We start from the raw sequence: 16,535 nt of genomic DNA on the forward strand, positions 1-16,535 counted from the left end.
CGAAGGATTTATGGAATCATCTCAAACGTCTCTTCCAAGACAACAAAGGAAACCGCGCTGCCAGCCTTGAAAGTAAGTTTGTAAATCTAAAATTTATTGACTGTAACAACGTTGATGATTATTGTGATAATCTACAGGCACTCTCCAATCGATTGAGTGACCTCGAGTTTCCAATGGATGAAAAACGACTAGTTATCCAGCTTGTCAATGGACTTCCGGAGGAATATAATACTGTTGCCTCCTTCATTCAACAATCGATGCCATCGTTTGACACTACTCGATCTCAACTACGCACTGAAGAGATTCGCCATGAACATCAATCCACATCAAATACTCATGCTGCCCTTGCTGCCGGAACACCGCACACCTCCCATCACCTTCCTGTTGCTGCACAGCGTCATCAACAAAGTCCGTTCTTCTCTACAGAACAATCACCTCACTCCCTGGATCGCACAGCGCCGTTGCTTCCCAACCCAACAGGCCCACTGCTTTCTCACCAGCAACCCACTACTGGATCGAACAGAAGCCCACTACTGCCCAACCCAGCAAGCCCATTTCCTCCTTACCCACACTGGGATTCTCCCTGGAACGCTGCTGCACCTGGCCCATATCCGCTACTCCCTACTGGGCTTCTCCCTGGAATGCTGCTCCACCACCACTGCCAACCGCGGACGAGGCCGCCAGAACCGTTAGAGGACGGGGTCGTGGCCGCCATCCAACACCGCCGTCACCTCAATCCTACATTGTTCCGACACAGACTATCTACCCGTCAGATATCGCCGAAGCCTACAGCCTTTGAGCATTCAGACACCCCATGATGATTTCTATATGGACACCGGAGCAACCTCACACATCATCACCTCGGATCCAGGTACATTACAAAAAGTTTTTAATTCTAGTAATGTTCGTTCTATCTTGGTGGGAAATGGCAATAGCATTCCGGTAACTGCTAGTGGCTCTAAGTACATAAATCTTCCAACTCACACCCTTCACCTCAACGACACCCTTGTCGTTCCTTCCATCATCAAAAACTTAATCTCTGTTCGAAAATTTACCACTGATAATCATGTGTGTGTTGAATTTGATCCTTATGGTTTTTATGTGAAGGACTTGAGTTCGAGGAAGACTATTCTTCGATGTGATAGTTCTGGGGAGCTCTATCCCATCACCACCTCCGCCGTGCAATCCTCTTTTTCGCCACCACCTCACCAATATTCTCTTGCCGTATGCTCACCTATCGTTTGGCATAGTCGCCTCGGCCACCCTGGCAAAGCTGTCCTCGATGCTTTACGCACAAAATCTTTTATTCAATGTAATAAGGATAATTCTCCCAATCTTTGTCATTCTTGTCAAATTAGCGAACATGTTCGTCTTCCCTTTTATGACTCTCAGTCTACTAGTATTGCTCCTTTTGATATAATTCATAGTGATTATGGACGTTCGTTGAATATAGATACGGGATTTCGTTATTATCTTCTATTTTTGGATGATTTCACCAATTATTTATGGGTTTTTCCACTAAAATTAAAATCCCAAGTCTTCACCAAATTTTTGGAATTCCAATCTTTTGTTCAAACTCAATTCGAACGCCAAATTAAATCATTCCAATGCGACATGGGTCGCGAATTTGCCAATTCCACTTTTCACAACTTTGCTAGTAAAAACGGCCTGGTTTTTCGCTTCTCGTGTCCTCACACATCATCTCAAAATGGTAAGGATGAACGCATGATTCGCCGTATCAATGATATCACTCGTACTCTAATGTCTCATGCCTCCGTTTTTCCCAAATATTGGGTTTATTCTCTTCTTATGGCTGTCTACCTCCACAACATTCTTCCTACTAGACTTCTCAATTTCAAATCCCCAATGTCCATCTTATATAGACGCCAACCCACATATACTCATCTTCGCATTTTTGGTTGTCTTTGCTACCCTAATCTCTCCTCCACCACACCACACAAACTTGCTCCTCGCTCCACTACCACCCAATCATCGTGGTTATCGTTGTCTTGACATTTTCACAAACAAAATCATTATTTCGAGACATGTCACGTTTGATGAGAACGTATTCCCCTTTTCTATTTCCTCTTGTCCAGGCTCTTCCCATACTCACGACCCACAAACCCATCCTCTCTATTCATTTCTAGATTCCTCCACCTATCCATCACATGTGCCTTCAAATTCTGTTGAGCCTGTACCCACGCTCACTTCTGCTCCACCTCCTGAACAAGGCCCATCTCCTTCGCCCTTGTACACTCCTCCACACCGCAGGCTAGCTTATCCTTCTCAGCCCATTTCTACTCAACCCACTTCCACTCAGCCCACTTCTACTCAGCCCATTTCCACTCAACCCACTTTTCCTCTGCCCATTTCTATTCAGCCCATCTCTTCTCATCCCATTTCCAATTCACAGCCCATCTCCCTCGACACTCCAACAACCTCCCAAACTCAGCCCATCTCTGTGTCTGTCTCTTCCAGCCCACTTCATCCAGCCACACCTTCCTGCCCACAGCTTCGAGCGGCATCTCGCCCAACCACCAGGGCCTCCCGGGGCATCTTCCGTCCCATCCAAAAACTCAATCTTCATGTCCAATCTACAATTCCCATTTCCCCTCTTCCCCGTTCTCATCTTTATGCACTTAGGGACCCCAACTGGAATGCTGCCATGCAGAACGAATATAATGCTATGATTATGACCAACACTTGGGAGCTGGTTCCTCGCCCTAGTAACGCTCATATCATTCGGTCAATGTGGATTTTCCGTCACAAGTTTCACGCTGACGGAACTTTGCAACGTTACAAGGCTCGACTAGTGGCCAATGGAAAATCTCAACAGGTTGGAGTTGATTGCTTTGAGACGTTTAGTCCAGTTGTTAAACCAGCGACTATACGCACTGTACTCAGTATCGCAACATCTCGTTCTTGGGGCATTCGTCAACTAGACGTCAAAAATGCCTTTCTTCACGGTGACCTGGCTGAAACAATATATATGCATCAACCACCAGGTTTTGTTGATTCCGCTCATCCTGATTATGTTTGTCGCCTCCGTAGGTATTGTAATATTAAGATTGCGGTAAATAAGGATTCGATGCTCGGTCTTGAATAGATTTATAAACAAAAATATATACAAAATTGTCACAGGATCAAGAGATACCGGGACTCAGGATTTCACCAATTCTTATACTCATGCGATTTAATTATTAATTCTAGACAATTAAAGCTTATATTGATAACAAATATCGACTCTTACTTTGCCAAAAATAGATTTTGTAAGTATTATATGTAAATCATAAGCATGATGCATCAAGAATCTCATGGATTAAGCATACATCATCAGACAAAATCACAAATAATCAATAAAATTCATAATTCCATTCATAATAGTGCAAATAGTCATAAAAGAATTAAATAAAATTACTCATGCATAAAGAATGGTTTCCTCCATCATCCCAGTATTGGGGTTTAGCTACTCATAATAATCATGTTCTCAAAATACATACTTGATGCTCAAAATATGATTAAAAGAGTGAAAAATATAAAACAGTGGTTCTGTGACCCACAAAATTCGTCCAGAAAGAAACGATACCAGTGAGCTGCAGTAAAACAACGACACCCAGCTGCTGCTGTTGACGCTGCAGAAAATAAGACTGCTCTGAGCAGTCCGTTCTTCGTGTTCTTCAAGGTTTGTTAATGGCAGCAGCAGCAGCAGGTACAATTCCTGCAACTCCTCCTGCGCCTCTCTTCTGGCCTCCCAATCGACCCCTAACTCTTCATCCCCCTTTATGAGACTTGTATCCTCCTTTATATACTACCCAGATCCATAAATCTCGAGAAATATTTTTCTTTTTTTCTCCCTGCCAAGTTACGGTTTTTCTTTTCTACACGGCTGCTGACCCTTTCCAAACTCTCGTACGCGTCTTCTGTTGTTACAAAACTTTCCCAAGATATAAGGGAATCGAATAAGAGAAGATATCTTCCCTAATCCTCCACGTAATCTCCAAAATTATCTCCACAGCAGACCCGTGAAAACATCACCTCTGTTTTGCTTGATATCGACGATTCAGCCCAATATGCTCGACCCAAACGCACACATAAACCCTGTTTGGTCCACTAAAGTCCATCCCAATCGAGTTTGGCAATTTAATCTCCATAAAACACGTCCAACAATTCGAACCCTAAACTGCCAGAGTTGAAAACCAATTTCCCGCCAAAATTCTGTTTTAAACGTGAAGAAGAAGGGTGCCCCCTATCCAGCTCCGGTGTCCCTTTAGCAGCTGTCTGGAAATGGGTCACCCCTTAGTAATTAGGTTACCCCTTATCCAAAATTGAGGGTCCGTATAGTGAGTTTTCTGGGACATTTTCCGCACTTTTTCGGGGTTCCTCCGAGGTATTTCTGAGGTGCTTCCGGTACTCTATCAACGGAGGTCCAAACGCCGCATTTTCAGCCAATTTCGCCGCAAAACCTTATTCTTCTAAAAACACCTACAAATAAATAAAATAACCAAATAAGTATAGAATCGAGCACTAACACTATATACAATTGAGATATATTAGACACATAAATGCGTCTATCAAATACCCCCAAACTCATTATTTGCTAGTCCCGAGCAAATCAAAACTACAAAATAAAATCCTAACTCACTGTCGCAGGCATCGTCGATTGCATTTAGCGTATGCAATAAGCCTTTAAACCCCTAGGTGGCCCTAGTGGCCGAGTTATAGTCTCGGGAGGGCTTACCAGAGATATACCCACAAAACCTGTAATCCAGACCTTAGCTATCTACGCAGAACCTTGGAAGGCACTAAAGAATCTCCTTGGTTGGCATACTTATTGACTACAGGAAGAAGTACCCTGATGCGAAATTCCAATTGATGTACACGAGTTTGCACTCAAGCATACTAAAATTCATATAAAGTGACAGAGCTCTACTCAGATAGTTGCACTATGGACATCATATTCGGAGTCAAACTAATCACATGGAAAGATTAAGAGATGGATATAGAAAAACATAGATGGTTTTGATGTTTACTAAGTGAACGGCGTTTCCCATATCTGTCTGAAGGCCTCTGCCAAAATGAACCTATCCTAATGGATTGAGATACTAGTCTGACTAATATCAACACACTGGCATATACAAGGGTACCAGTGGTCGATAACCTAACTCTAGGTCAACACAACTGGCATATACAAGGGTACCAGTGGTCGACTTTATTGAATTTATTCCTTTTGGTCAAATGGTCTGGTCTCAATTTCTTTCTTCTTTTTTTTTTTCAATTTTTTTTCAACTTTTTTTTCAACTTTTTTTTTTTTTTCTTCATGGTATCTCAATCACTCTAATTCACCCTAGCATTGGTAACAACTTGAATCGTGGGCCCCACCTATCACTTAGAGAAACATAGTTTAAAAACAAAATAAAATAAAAATAGAAGTGAAAAGGACTCAACGAGATATGGTGAAACTATCATGTTATTTCTAACACCTGAGCTCTGTGCTTTTATGAATAGACTCTTTAGATGTTTCCATCTAATCAGATTGGTTCCTCAAACTCCTACAATCAAAATGCTTCCATCCACTTAGATTAGTTAGTGCAATCCTCAATAGGCATAAATTTCTAAGCTCTGGAGTTTATTTATTCATACTAAAAAGTTTCTCCCATACCCCCAAACTTAAACCTAACATTGTCCTCAATGTTCTAAAGATGAAATTAAAAGCATGAACAAGGAGAAACTGTTACCATTTGAAATGAAAGAGTTACGGAAGGATATTACCTGGTTGCATGAGATTGGGTTACCTCCCAAGAAGTGCTAAGTTTAAAGTCTTCAGCCAGACTAAGAAAAGTATTAGTCAACTCGAACCGTATAACAGTAGCCGGAATAACTGTGGGTCTTTAACACCAAAAAGAGCTGACAAAAGGAAACTGCAGTGAACCAAGAAAATGTACAAGACTAGCATGCCCTTACCTAGTTTCCTGATTAAGATATCTATATCTAATTGTGGTTCAGGTTCAGGTTCTATAAAAGGGTCTAAATATATTTCTTTAGGATGCAACTCCTCAAAATTGAGATCCGAATTATTAGGTCCTAGAGTCTGTAAGTACTTAAATAAGAACTTAGAAGCACAAAATAATAACCTAAATAATTGAGGATCCTCTAAGTCAATCAGGTTTGACTTACATAATTGACCACAGTGAGAGTAGTGGTCATTCTTAAGAAAATGTGTCGATTCTAATATCCTAAAGTAATTAGGTTTAGTCTCAGAACTTAATAATTGACACATTTGAAATTTATACGTTCCCACAATTGTTTGAAAAATATTTGGTGGGAAAACAAAGTCGATCGTAGTATCATAGCCTGGTCTAACCTCATCAACCAGAGGATGGGTTTCTAACAACTGAACTTCCTTATGGACATCACTAGGTTCAGGAAAACGAGTATGAAAGTAATCTTGTAAAATGGTTGAGGCATTGATGTCAAGTCCTAAGTGTGGGGACTTTCTGAGAGTTAAAGGTAAGGCACTAGGGAAGTGATAATCACCCCCAAACTTAGAGTTTTCAGTTTCTCTAGATAGACCTCTAATTTTTTCTTGAATTTCCGTATCTTCAGAGTCCTTAAAATATTCAAGAGATTCTTCTAAGTTATTATCAGGTAGTGCATCTTTACTCATCTCTACGGGTCTATCTTCTTCTTCCAAGACTATTGTTTCTAAGTCGCTAGACTCTAAAACAGTATTTTCGAAATGAACCCGTTCCTCTAAACCACTATCGGCTTCGTAATCAAAAGGAAAAACTACATCGTCTAAAACGGTGGTATCCCTAATCAAATCCTCGTCCTTTTGAATAGGTGAATAATCATAAAAATTATTTGGATTTGAAGTAGAAATAATATAATCACTATAAAGCTCAATTGGATTACTAGATTCCTGATTACTATGCCTACATGTTTCAGATTCTTCATCACTACTATATCATCATCATAATAGTACGAAGATGATTGAACCTTATCTAAATAAGTAGTGTTACCAATTATAACCTCGTTATCTTGATTATGTGAAAAAGTATCTTCATTCTCAAGGGTATTATTGGATACACTATATTGGCAATTCAAGTTATTTCGAGCAATACTTTCATTCGTCTCTAACTCAAGTCTACGTGTCGACTCAGCTATCCTCTCAAGGGTCTCTTCCAAAGAAAGTTCCCTTAGTGTAGGATCTAAGTTTTGAGTTAATCTATTGAGGATATCTTCTACAGATTCAGTTGTTGTTGCAGTTCTTTTCGTCCATAACTACATTATTCACCTCATCTAATTATACGTCGATTCAGCTAACTGACGTGATGACTTAGCTAATTCCTGAGAGTCTCTCTAGAGAAGGAATAGGAACTGAAGGATCATAATAAGGACTACTTTTCAAAAGTTTGATTGTATCCTCTAAAGACGAAGAACTAGTATTATAATCTTCTTGCTCGTATGACTGATGCGCGTGCGATAGTAATTGGGCTCACCATGGTATGAACCATAACCTTGAAAAGGTTGGCGTCCCCAGTCACTATTCTCACTATGGTCATAATACTGATGATGTCCATATTCAAATTCAGGTCGATATTCATTGTATTGGCTTCTATCATACCAGTTCGACATTCTTAATTGCAGGGGAATTCTACGCAATCACAAACAAGTCCGACTCGACCAAATCAAACCTATAGAATCTAGCAAACAAAAAGCATGATGGCTCCACTTAGATTGTTTTCTAGACCAGCTTCTATTCCTTCGAAAAGGAATTCGTTACAATTTGAGCACACCCCTCTGGAATCAATCCGAGCTAATGTAAGTTGAATCGAGGCGAGGGAAGCTCAGTGGAGCTTTGATACCCAAGGCCTCACCGCTATCACAAGGCGGCGCAGTCACGCATTCAACTCACAGAAACCATCATGAACTTTGAAATGTGCTTAAAGAGCAACCAATATTTTTCGAACGAGTTTCCTATTAAGCTCGTTACCCTATTGGTCTCGTTCTATTCAAAATTTTAGGCTTAGGTTCGCGTTTGGTTTCGTTTTCCTAAGGCGGGCAAGAAGGAAACGGTGATGAAATCCGAGTCCTTATCTTGTTTAGGCCAGGCCTTGCCCTTTACTAGGAAATAAAACAGTCCGGTTCGTCCTCAAACAATTATCACCTTAAGGCAGACAGTAACCCGCTTGCAGGAGATTCGCGGGTGTTTCGATTGGACTTACCTCCCGTACCAGACGGGCGATGAACCGTTGTTGTCGACTCGGGCCACGACTCCTATGACGTGTGCGAACCCGAGGGGCCGAGACGATATAGTAATCGTCGTCCTTCCCTGCAAACAGTTTGTATTTAATTTTTTTTTTTAATTTATAACCCTTCCGTAGGGTTTTAAAAATAATGTCCAAAGTCCAGAATAAAGTCCAAATAAAAAGTCCAAAATTACAAAAATTATGAAAAAAAAGCCTATTTACAAATTCTAAAAAAAATAAATAAAAGCTATATACAAAAAAAATAAAATAAAATTAAATCCTAAAAAAAATTATGTCTTTTTCTTCTCTTTTAGCTTTTAACTTTTAGCTTTAAGCTTTTTGTTCCCAAGTCCTTAGTATTCCACTTCGAACCTGTAAATCAAAGACACAAAAAAAACGTAAAAAGGAACAAATAATAGTAAAAAATAAAAAAATTAAACCTAAAAACAAATCTATATACAAGTCCGCGTCGGCGGCGCCATTTTGTTGTAGATTAAGATTGCGGTAAATAAGGATTCGATGCTCGGTCTTGAATAGATTTAAAACAAAAATATATACAAAATTGTCACAGGATCAAGAGATACCGGGACTCAGGATTTCACCAATTCTTATACTCATGCGATTCAATTATTAATTCTAGACAATTAAAGCTTATATTGATAACAAATATCGACTCTTACTTTGCCAAAAAGATTTTGTAAGTATTATATGTAAATCATAAGCATGATGCATCAAGAATCTCATGGATTAAGCATACATCATCAGACAAAATCACAAATAATCAATAAAATTCATAATTCCATTCATAATAGTGCAAATAGTCATAAAAGAATTAAATAAAATTACTCATGCATAAAGAATGGTTTCCTCCATCATCCCAGTATTGGGGTTTAGCTACTCATAATAATCATGTTCTCAAAATACATACTTGATGCTCAAAATATGATTAAAAGAGTGAAAAATATAAAACAGTGGTTCTGTGACCCACAAAATTCGTCCAGAAAGAAACGATACCAGTGAGCTGCAGTAAAACAACGACACCCAGCTGCTGCTGTTGACGCTGCAGAAAATAAGACTGCTCTGAGCAGTCCGTTCTTCGTGTTCTTCAAGGTTTGTTAATGGCAGCAGCAGCAGCAGGTACAATTCCTGCAACTCCTCCTGCGCCTCTCTGCTGGCCTCCCAATCGACCCCTAACTCTTCATCCCCCTTATGAGACTTGTATCCTCCTTTATATACTACCCAGATCCATAAATCTCGAGAAATATTTTTCTTTTTTTCTCCCTGCCAAGTTACGGTTTTTCTTTTCTACACGGCTGCTGACCCTTTCCAAACTCTCGTACGCGTCTTCTGTTGTTACAAAACTTTCCCAAGATATAAGGGAATCGAATAAGAGAAGATATCTTCCCTAATCCTCCACGTAATCTCCAAAATTATCTCCACAGCAGACCCGTGAAAACATCACCTCTGTTTTGCTTGATATCGACGATTCAGCCCAATATGCTCGACCCAAACGCACACATAAACCCTGTTTGGTCCACTAAAGTCCATCCCAATCGAGTTTGGCAATTGAATCTCCATAAAACACGTCCAACAATTCGAACCCTAAACTGCCAGAGTTGAAAACCAATTTCCCGCCAAAATTCTGTTTTAAACGTGAAGAAGAAGGGTGCCCCCTATCCAGCTCCGGTGTCCCTTTAGCAGCTGTCTGGAAATGGGTCACCCCTTAGTAATTAGGTTACCCCTTATCCAAAATTGAGGGTCCGTATAGTGAGTTTTCTGGGACATTTTCCGCACTTTTTCGGGGTTCCTCCGAGGTATTTCTGAGGTGCTTCCGGTACTCTATCAACGGAGGTCCAAACGCCGCATTTTCAGCCAATTTCGCCGCAAAACCTTATTCTTCTAAAAACACCTACAAATAAATAAAATAACCAAATAAGTATAGAATCGAGCACTAACACTATATACAATTGAGATATATTAGACACATAAATGCGTCTATCAAATACCCCCAAACTTATTATTTGCTAGTCCCGAGCAAATCAAAACTACAAAATAAAATCCTAACTCACTGTCGCAGGCATCGTCGATTGCATTTAGCGTATGCAATAAGCCTTTAAACCCCTAGGTGGCCCTAGTGGCCGAGTTATAGTCTCGGGAGGGCTTACCAGAGATATACCCACAAAACCTGTAATCCAGACCTTAGCTATCTACGCAGAACCTTGGAAGGCACTAAAGAATCTCCTTGGTTGGCATACTTATTGACTACAGGAAGAAGTACCCTGATGCGAAATTCCAATTGCTGTACACGAGTTTGCACTCAAGCATACTAAAATTCATATAAAGTGACAGAGCTCTACTCAGATAGTTGCACTATGGACATCATATTCGGAGTCAAACTAATCACATGGAAAGATTAAGAGATGGATATAGAAAAACATAGATGGTTTTGATGTTTACTAAGTGAACGGCGTTTCCCATATCTGTCTGAAGGCCTCTGCCAAAATGAACCTATCCTAATGGATTGAGATACTAGTCTGACTAATATCAACACACTGGCATATACAAGGGTACCAGTGGTCGATAACCTAACTCTAGGTCAACACAACTGGCATATACAAGGGTACCAGTGGTTGACTTTATTGAATTTATTCCTTTTGGTCAAATGGTCTGGTCTCAATTTTTTTTTTTTTTTTTTTTTTTTTTTTTTTTTTTTTTGGTAACTACCTTTTTTTTCATTTTTTTTCATCTTTTTTTTTTCAACTTTTTTTTTTTTTTTTTTTTTTTTTTTCATGGTATCTCAATCACTCTAATTCACCCTAGCATTGGTAACAACTTGAATCGTGGGCCCCACCTATCACTTAGAGAAACATAGTTTAAAAACAAAATAAAATAAAAATAGAAGTGAAAAGGACTCAACGAGATATGGTGAAACTATCATGTTATTTCTAACACCTGAGCTCTGTGCTTTTATGAATAGACTCTTTAGATGTTTCCATCTAATCAGATTGGTTCCTCAAACTCCTACAATCAAAATGCTTCCATCCACTTAGATTAGTTAGTGCAATCCTCAATAGGCATAAATTTCTAAGCTCTGGAGTTTATTTATTCATACTAAAAAGTTTCTCCCATACCCCCAAACTTAAACCTAACATTGTCCTCAATGTTCTAAAGATGAAATTAAAAGCATGAACAAGGAGAAACTGTTACCATTTGAAATGAAAGAGTTACGGAAGGATATTACCTGGTTGCATGAGATTGGGTTACCTCCCAAGAAGTGCTAAGTTTAAAGTCTTCAGCCAGACTAAGAAAAGTATTAGTCAACTCGAACCGTATAACAGTAGCCGGAATAACTGTGGGTCTTTAACACCAAAAAGAGCTGACAAAAGGAAACTGCAGTGAACCAAGAAAATGTACAAGACTAGCATGCCCTTACCTAGTTTCCTGATTAAGATATCTATATCTAATTGTGGTTCAGGTTCAGGTTCTATAAAAGGGTCTAAATATATTTCTTTAGGCTGCAACTCCTCAAAATTGAGATCCGAATTATTAGGTCCTAGAGTCTGTAAGTACTTAAATAAGAACTTAGAATCACAAAATAATAACCTAAATAATTGAGGATCCTCTAAGTCAATCAGGTTTGACTTACATAATTGACCACAGTGAGAGTAGTGGTCATTCTTAAGAAAATGTGTCGATTCTAATATCCTAAAGTAATTAGGTTTAGTCTCAGACTTAATAATTGACACATTTGAAATTTATACGTTCCCACAATTGTTTGAAAAATATTTGGTGGGAAAACAAAGTCGATCGTAGTATCATAGCCTGGTCTAACCTCATCAACCAGAGGATGGGTTTCTAACAACTGAACTTCCTTATGGACATCACTAGGTTCAGGAAAACGAGTATGAAAGTAATCTTGTAAAATGGTTGAGGCATTGATGTCAAGTCCTAAGTGTGCGGACTTTCTGAGAGTTAAAGGTAAGGCACTAGGGAAGTGATAATCACCCCCAAACTTAGAGTTTTCAGTTTCTCTAGATAGACCTCTAATTTTTTCTTGAATTTCCGTATCTTCAGAGTCCTTAAAATATTCAAGAGATTCTTCTAAGTTATTATCAGGTAGTGCATCTTTACTCATCTCTACGGGTCTATCTTCTTCTTCCAAGACTATTGTTTCTAAGTCGCTAGACTCTAAAACAGTATTTTCGAAATGAACCCGTTCCTCTAAACCACTATCGGCTTCGTAATCAAAAGGAAAAACTACATCGTCTAAAACGGTGGTATCCCTAATCAATTTCTGGGTATTACTGTGACTCGCTCAGATTCATGATTATTTATATCACAATCCTCATATGCACAAGATATTATTGCTCGTGCATCGATGGCGAACTGCAACCCAGTCACTTCTCCTGTTGATACACAACCGAAGCTCAGTACTACATCTGGCCCTCCACTCGAGGATCCGACTTTATACAGAAGTCTGGCCGGGGCTCTTCAATACCTGACGTTCACCCGCCCTGATATTTCATATGGCGTGCAGCAGGTTTGTTTATTTATGCATGATCCCAGGGAGATACACATGCAAGCTATTAAGCGCATTCTCAGGTATCTTCAAGGCACTCTTGATCACGGCTTATTTCTCTCCGCTTCCCCTATCACGGGCTTGACTGCATACTCTGATGCTGACTGGGCGGGTTGCCCGGACTCTCGTCGGTCGACATCTGGCTACTGCATCTTTCTTGGAGACAACCTGATTTCTTGGTCATCCAAACGACAAGCTACTGTATCTCGTTCCAGTGCGGAAGCCGAATACCGAGGAGTTGCCAATGCCGTTGCTGAGACTACTTGGTTACGCAACTTACTTCTCGAGCTTCACATCCCTCTACGTCGTGCCACAGTTGTCTACTGCGATAACACTAGTGCAATTTACATGTCAGGGGATCCTGTCCAGCACCAACGCACTAAACATGTGGAGATTGATATTCATTTTGTACGAGAGCGTGTACGTATCGGTGAGATTCATGCTTTGCACGTTCCTTCTGACAGTCAATATGCAGACATCTTCACCAAGGGCCTTCCACGGGTATTGTTTGTTCGTTTTCGTTCTAGTCTTAACGTGTGCTCCTCTCCCGTTACGACTAAGGGTGTGTAATAGACAATATAATTCTGTTACCTTATTTATCTGGGAGAATATACGATATGCAATGAAGTCTCCCAGATTTCCTGTAATACTATTTATATGAGTTTATGGAATAAGAATAATGAACGGATTGATTGACATCCGACACATAGACGATGAAGAAACAGCTCTACTGTAGACAAACATGACTAATCAAACAGAGACGATGACTGACATGACTAATTTCGTGAGATAATTGAGAAGATATTAAATTAAAAGTGCACTGGTCTAACCTTCCTCTGTTGTAGAAAGAGCTGCTACTTCTGCTAACTTTTCCCACGCATGTCTGGCGCAATCCATGTATAAAATGTAACTTAACATCTCTGATCCACAAGAAAGTTTTATCGCGTCAAGAGCTTCCTCGTCTTTCACATGGTCTGATATTACAGACTCTTCCATAAAACCCCATAAGCCTCGACCTTTCAAATAAGTTTGCATACAATCTTTCCAAATTTCGTAATTGCCGCTTAATATGTAACGATTCCGTTCGACAAGATTGAAGCTTACTGTAAGAAGTACATGATCAACATTGTCTATCCCTGGCAAAATACAATATATAAATATATATATATATATATCAGTGATCAATCATGTCAACTTAACGGAAAACGAAGAAAAAGAGTACTAGATGAGCATGTACGCGCCAAAAGTTAGGCATGATAGTTAAGCAGATAGATTCATATACATGACCTTTTCATCTTTAGAGATCCGGGATCTAACCTTTTTTTCTTTCCATTGTAGAAGTGACAGCTCCTTCTAGCTTGTCGGCTAACTTGAGCCAAGCTTCACGAGCGTGGTCTAACATTTCTTCCCCACATGAAATTCGAATGGTTATCAAAGCATTATGATTTTTCGTCTTGTAAGAGCGTGACCCAATCGATTCACTTCCATCCACAACCTCCCAAAGACATTTACTCAGCAATACATTTTTCATATAGTTTTTCCATTTTCCATAATTTCGCTTTGTCAGAACTTTATCAACTTCTGGAACTTCATTTGCCTTTGCTCTTGATGCTATTGCGGTTCCCATCATTTTATAATACCTCGCTCAAAATCGAATCATAATAATTAAACTACTAGTAAAAGTATATTCAAATCAAGATTTATGTCTTAATTTAGTGAGAAAAATGACATATTTTAGTTAGATTCTTTCTTAATAAAGCCTAAATACAACGGATTTGAAACTAATATTTGAGAATTTATATTATTATAAGAAAAAAATGATATACATTCAGAAATATATAACATCATTGCGACAGGGGTAAATGGGTTACTGCCTGCCTAATCTCTACCTTCCTTGTCGTATCTTCCTATCTTAAAGATACGAGTACGAGGTGTTCCGGGAACACTTAACTGTATTTTTTTTTTTGACAGTCAACTGAACCTTTACGGGATACAAAACCAATTGCGGGGAAATGAGAAAATTTAAGAAAATTAAGAAGGATATTAGTAAGATCTCTACGTATCTGACCTTTTTCCTCCGTTGAGGCAGCTACTGCATGATCTGCTAACCATTTCCAAGCTTCCGCAGCATACTCGGCATACAAAATATGTGGTAACATCTCTTGACTACACGACATTCTTATCTCCTTAAGAACTTTCTCGTCTGTTCCCGGAAAAAACGAATCCCTATCCAGAGAGCCGCGAAGGTAGTCCCATAGAGAAGGACTACAGTATTCATTCAGATCGACTTCACCTCTAAGCTTAGTTTCGATATAGAGCATCCAACTCTCGCAATTGGTGAATGTAAGAAGTACTGGGTCAGCTGCAGCCTCCGCCATCTCACTAGGCTATTCTTTCCAATTACAAAGAACAATATTTTCTATCACTATTCACTATACATATGATATGATTCCTTGATCATACTAGTTATAAATTAGAAACTGAAAAACATTTACTTACCGAGCTAACAGAAATGAAGAATGAGAGTAGCAAGTATCGATCTCCTCCTGCTTCAAAAAATGTTTTGCACAAGTATATATTGACTGATGGCTGAAAACTTTTGGAATGATTTCAAGCTGATTTAAACTGAAAGTCTGAAATCAACATTGAACTTTATACTGAGAAACAAAATATGTCTAGTAGAAGGTGGGGATTGGGGATTATGATATTAGCAGGGGCAGGTAATTAGAGTCGGGAAATTTGACTTACTTCCAAAGCGATGAGTATAGATAATTGATTACTTTGAGTAATACTATTTTTTTTTCATTTTTGAGCAACGGGAGACAATTAAGAGTCAGTAAACTTGACTTTTACTTCCAAAACAAGTATTTTTGAGCAACGGGAGACAATTAAGAGTCAGTAAGCTGATTTTCTTTTCTTGTTTGACTGGTCTAATTTTCCTTCCGTTAAAATCATGTTGAAAACGAATGGTATTTTAAATCATGTGGGTCTTGTGTCCTTGCAATGATTCCCATTTGGAAACATCCCAACATTTGTTCATTTCACCTTATTTCTTTAGAGCTGGTTTGGTTTGGTCAAGGAATACAGTTCTTTTGTTATGACAGTGAACTGGACCGGATCTTAGTTTGATTACCAGCTAAAAAATTGTAAGGAAATTTTCAGCATAATATGCTGGAGTATTTGGAATTATAGAAACTCTATTTTGTCTAAAAATGTTAAGCCAAATCCCCTGGATTGTATTGCTTTGATTCACAAATTTATCCAAGGTTGGTAATCAATTTTTGGTAAAAAGGATTCTCATCAACATTTAATAAAACACGTAATTTTCAATCATATACATGCGGTCAAACCCGGTTTACAAACCCCTTAAGTCTGACTTTGCGAACTCCTAAGAGGTTTGCAAACAAGCATATATACCTATCCAGATTCAGATAACAGAAGCTCACGAGCTGTATTTTATAACTTTGTTCACTTTTGCTACAAATCTCGTAGACATTTCTAAGATAATTTTATTCACAAAATTACTTTGGGCTTGTGGATCATTGTTTAGTCCGGAGTGTTATTGAACATTGCTAGTGCTTGTAAGTTAAGAGTCTTACTTAGCCGTTATCGGCTATCGTTATGCACGGTTCAAAAACTCAAGACCATAGTGCATATGTAAAATTGAAAATCTATAGATAGAGAGATCATTGCGGCTGGATTTCTCC

General features: G+C 39.0%; 1 protein-coding gene across 1 annotated transcript; it reads right to left on the reverse strand.

Moving 5' to 3' along the window:
• Positions 1–2,407: 2,407 nt before the first annotated feature.
• Positions 2,408–15,432, reverse strand: LOC113309034. The gene is made up of 5 exons (XM_026557493.1): positions 15,328–15,432; positions 14,146–15,215; positions 13,659–13,964; positions 13,253–13,469; positions 2,408–2,660 (listed from the first exon to the last, which is right to left on the reverse strand). The coding sequence occupies exons 2-5, from the start codon at positions 14,456–14,458 to the stop codon at positions 2,408–2,410; spliced, it is 1,089 nt and encodes a 362-aa protein (XP_026413278.1). The 5' UTR covers positions 14,459–15,215; positions 15,328–15,432.
• Between the last annotated feature and the right edge of the window lie 1,103 nt (positions 15,433–16,535).

The sequence above is a fragment of the Papaver somniferum genome, chromosome 1 (assembly GCF_003573695.1).
Source record: "Papaver somniferum cultivar HN1 chromosome 1, ASM357369v1, whole genome shotgun sequence".
Taxonomy (NCBI): Eukaryota; Viridiplantae; Streptophyta; class Magnoliopsida; order Ranunculales; family Papaveraceae; genus Papaver; species Papaver somniferum.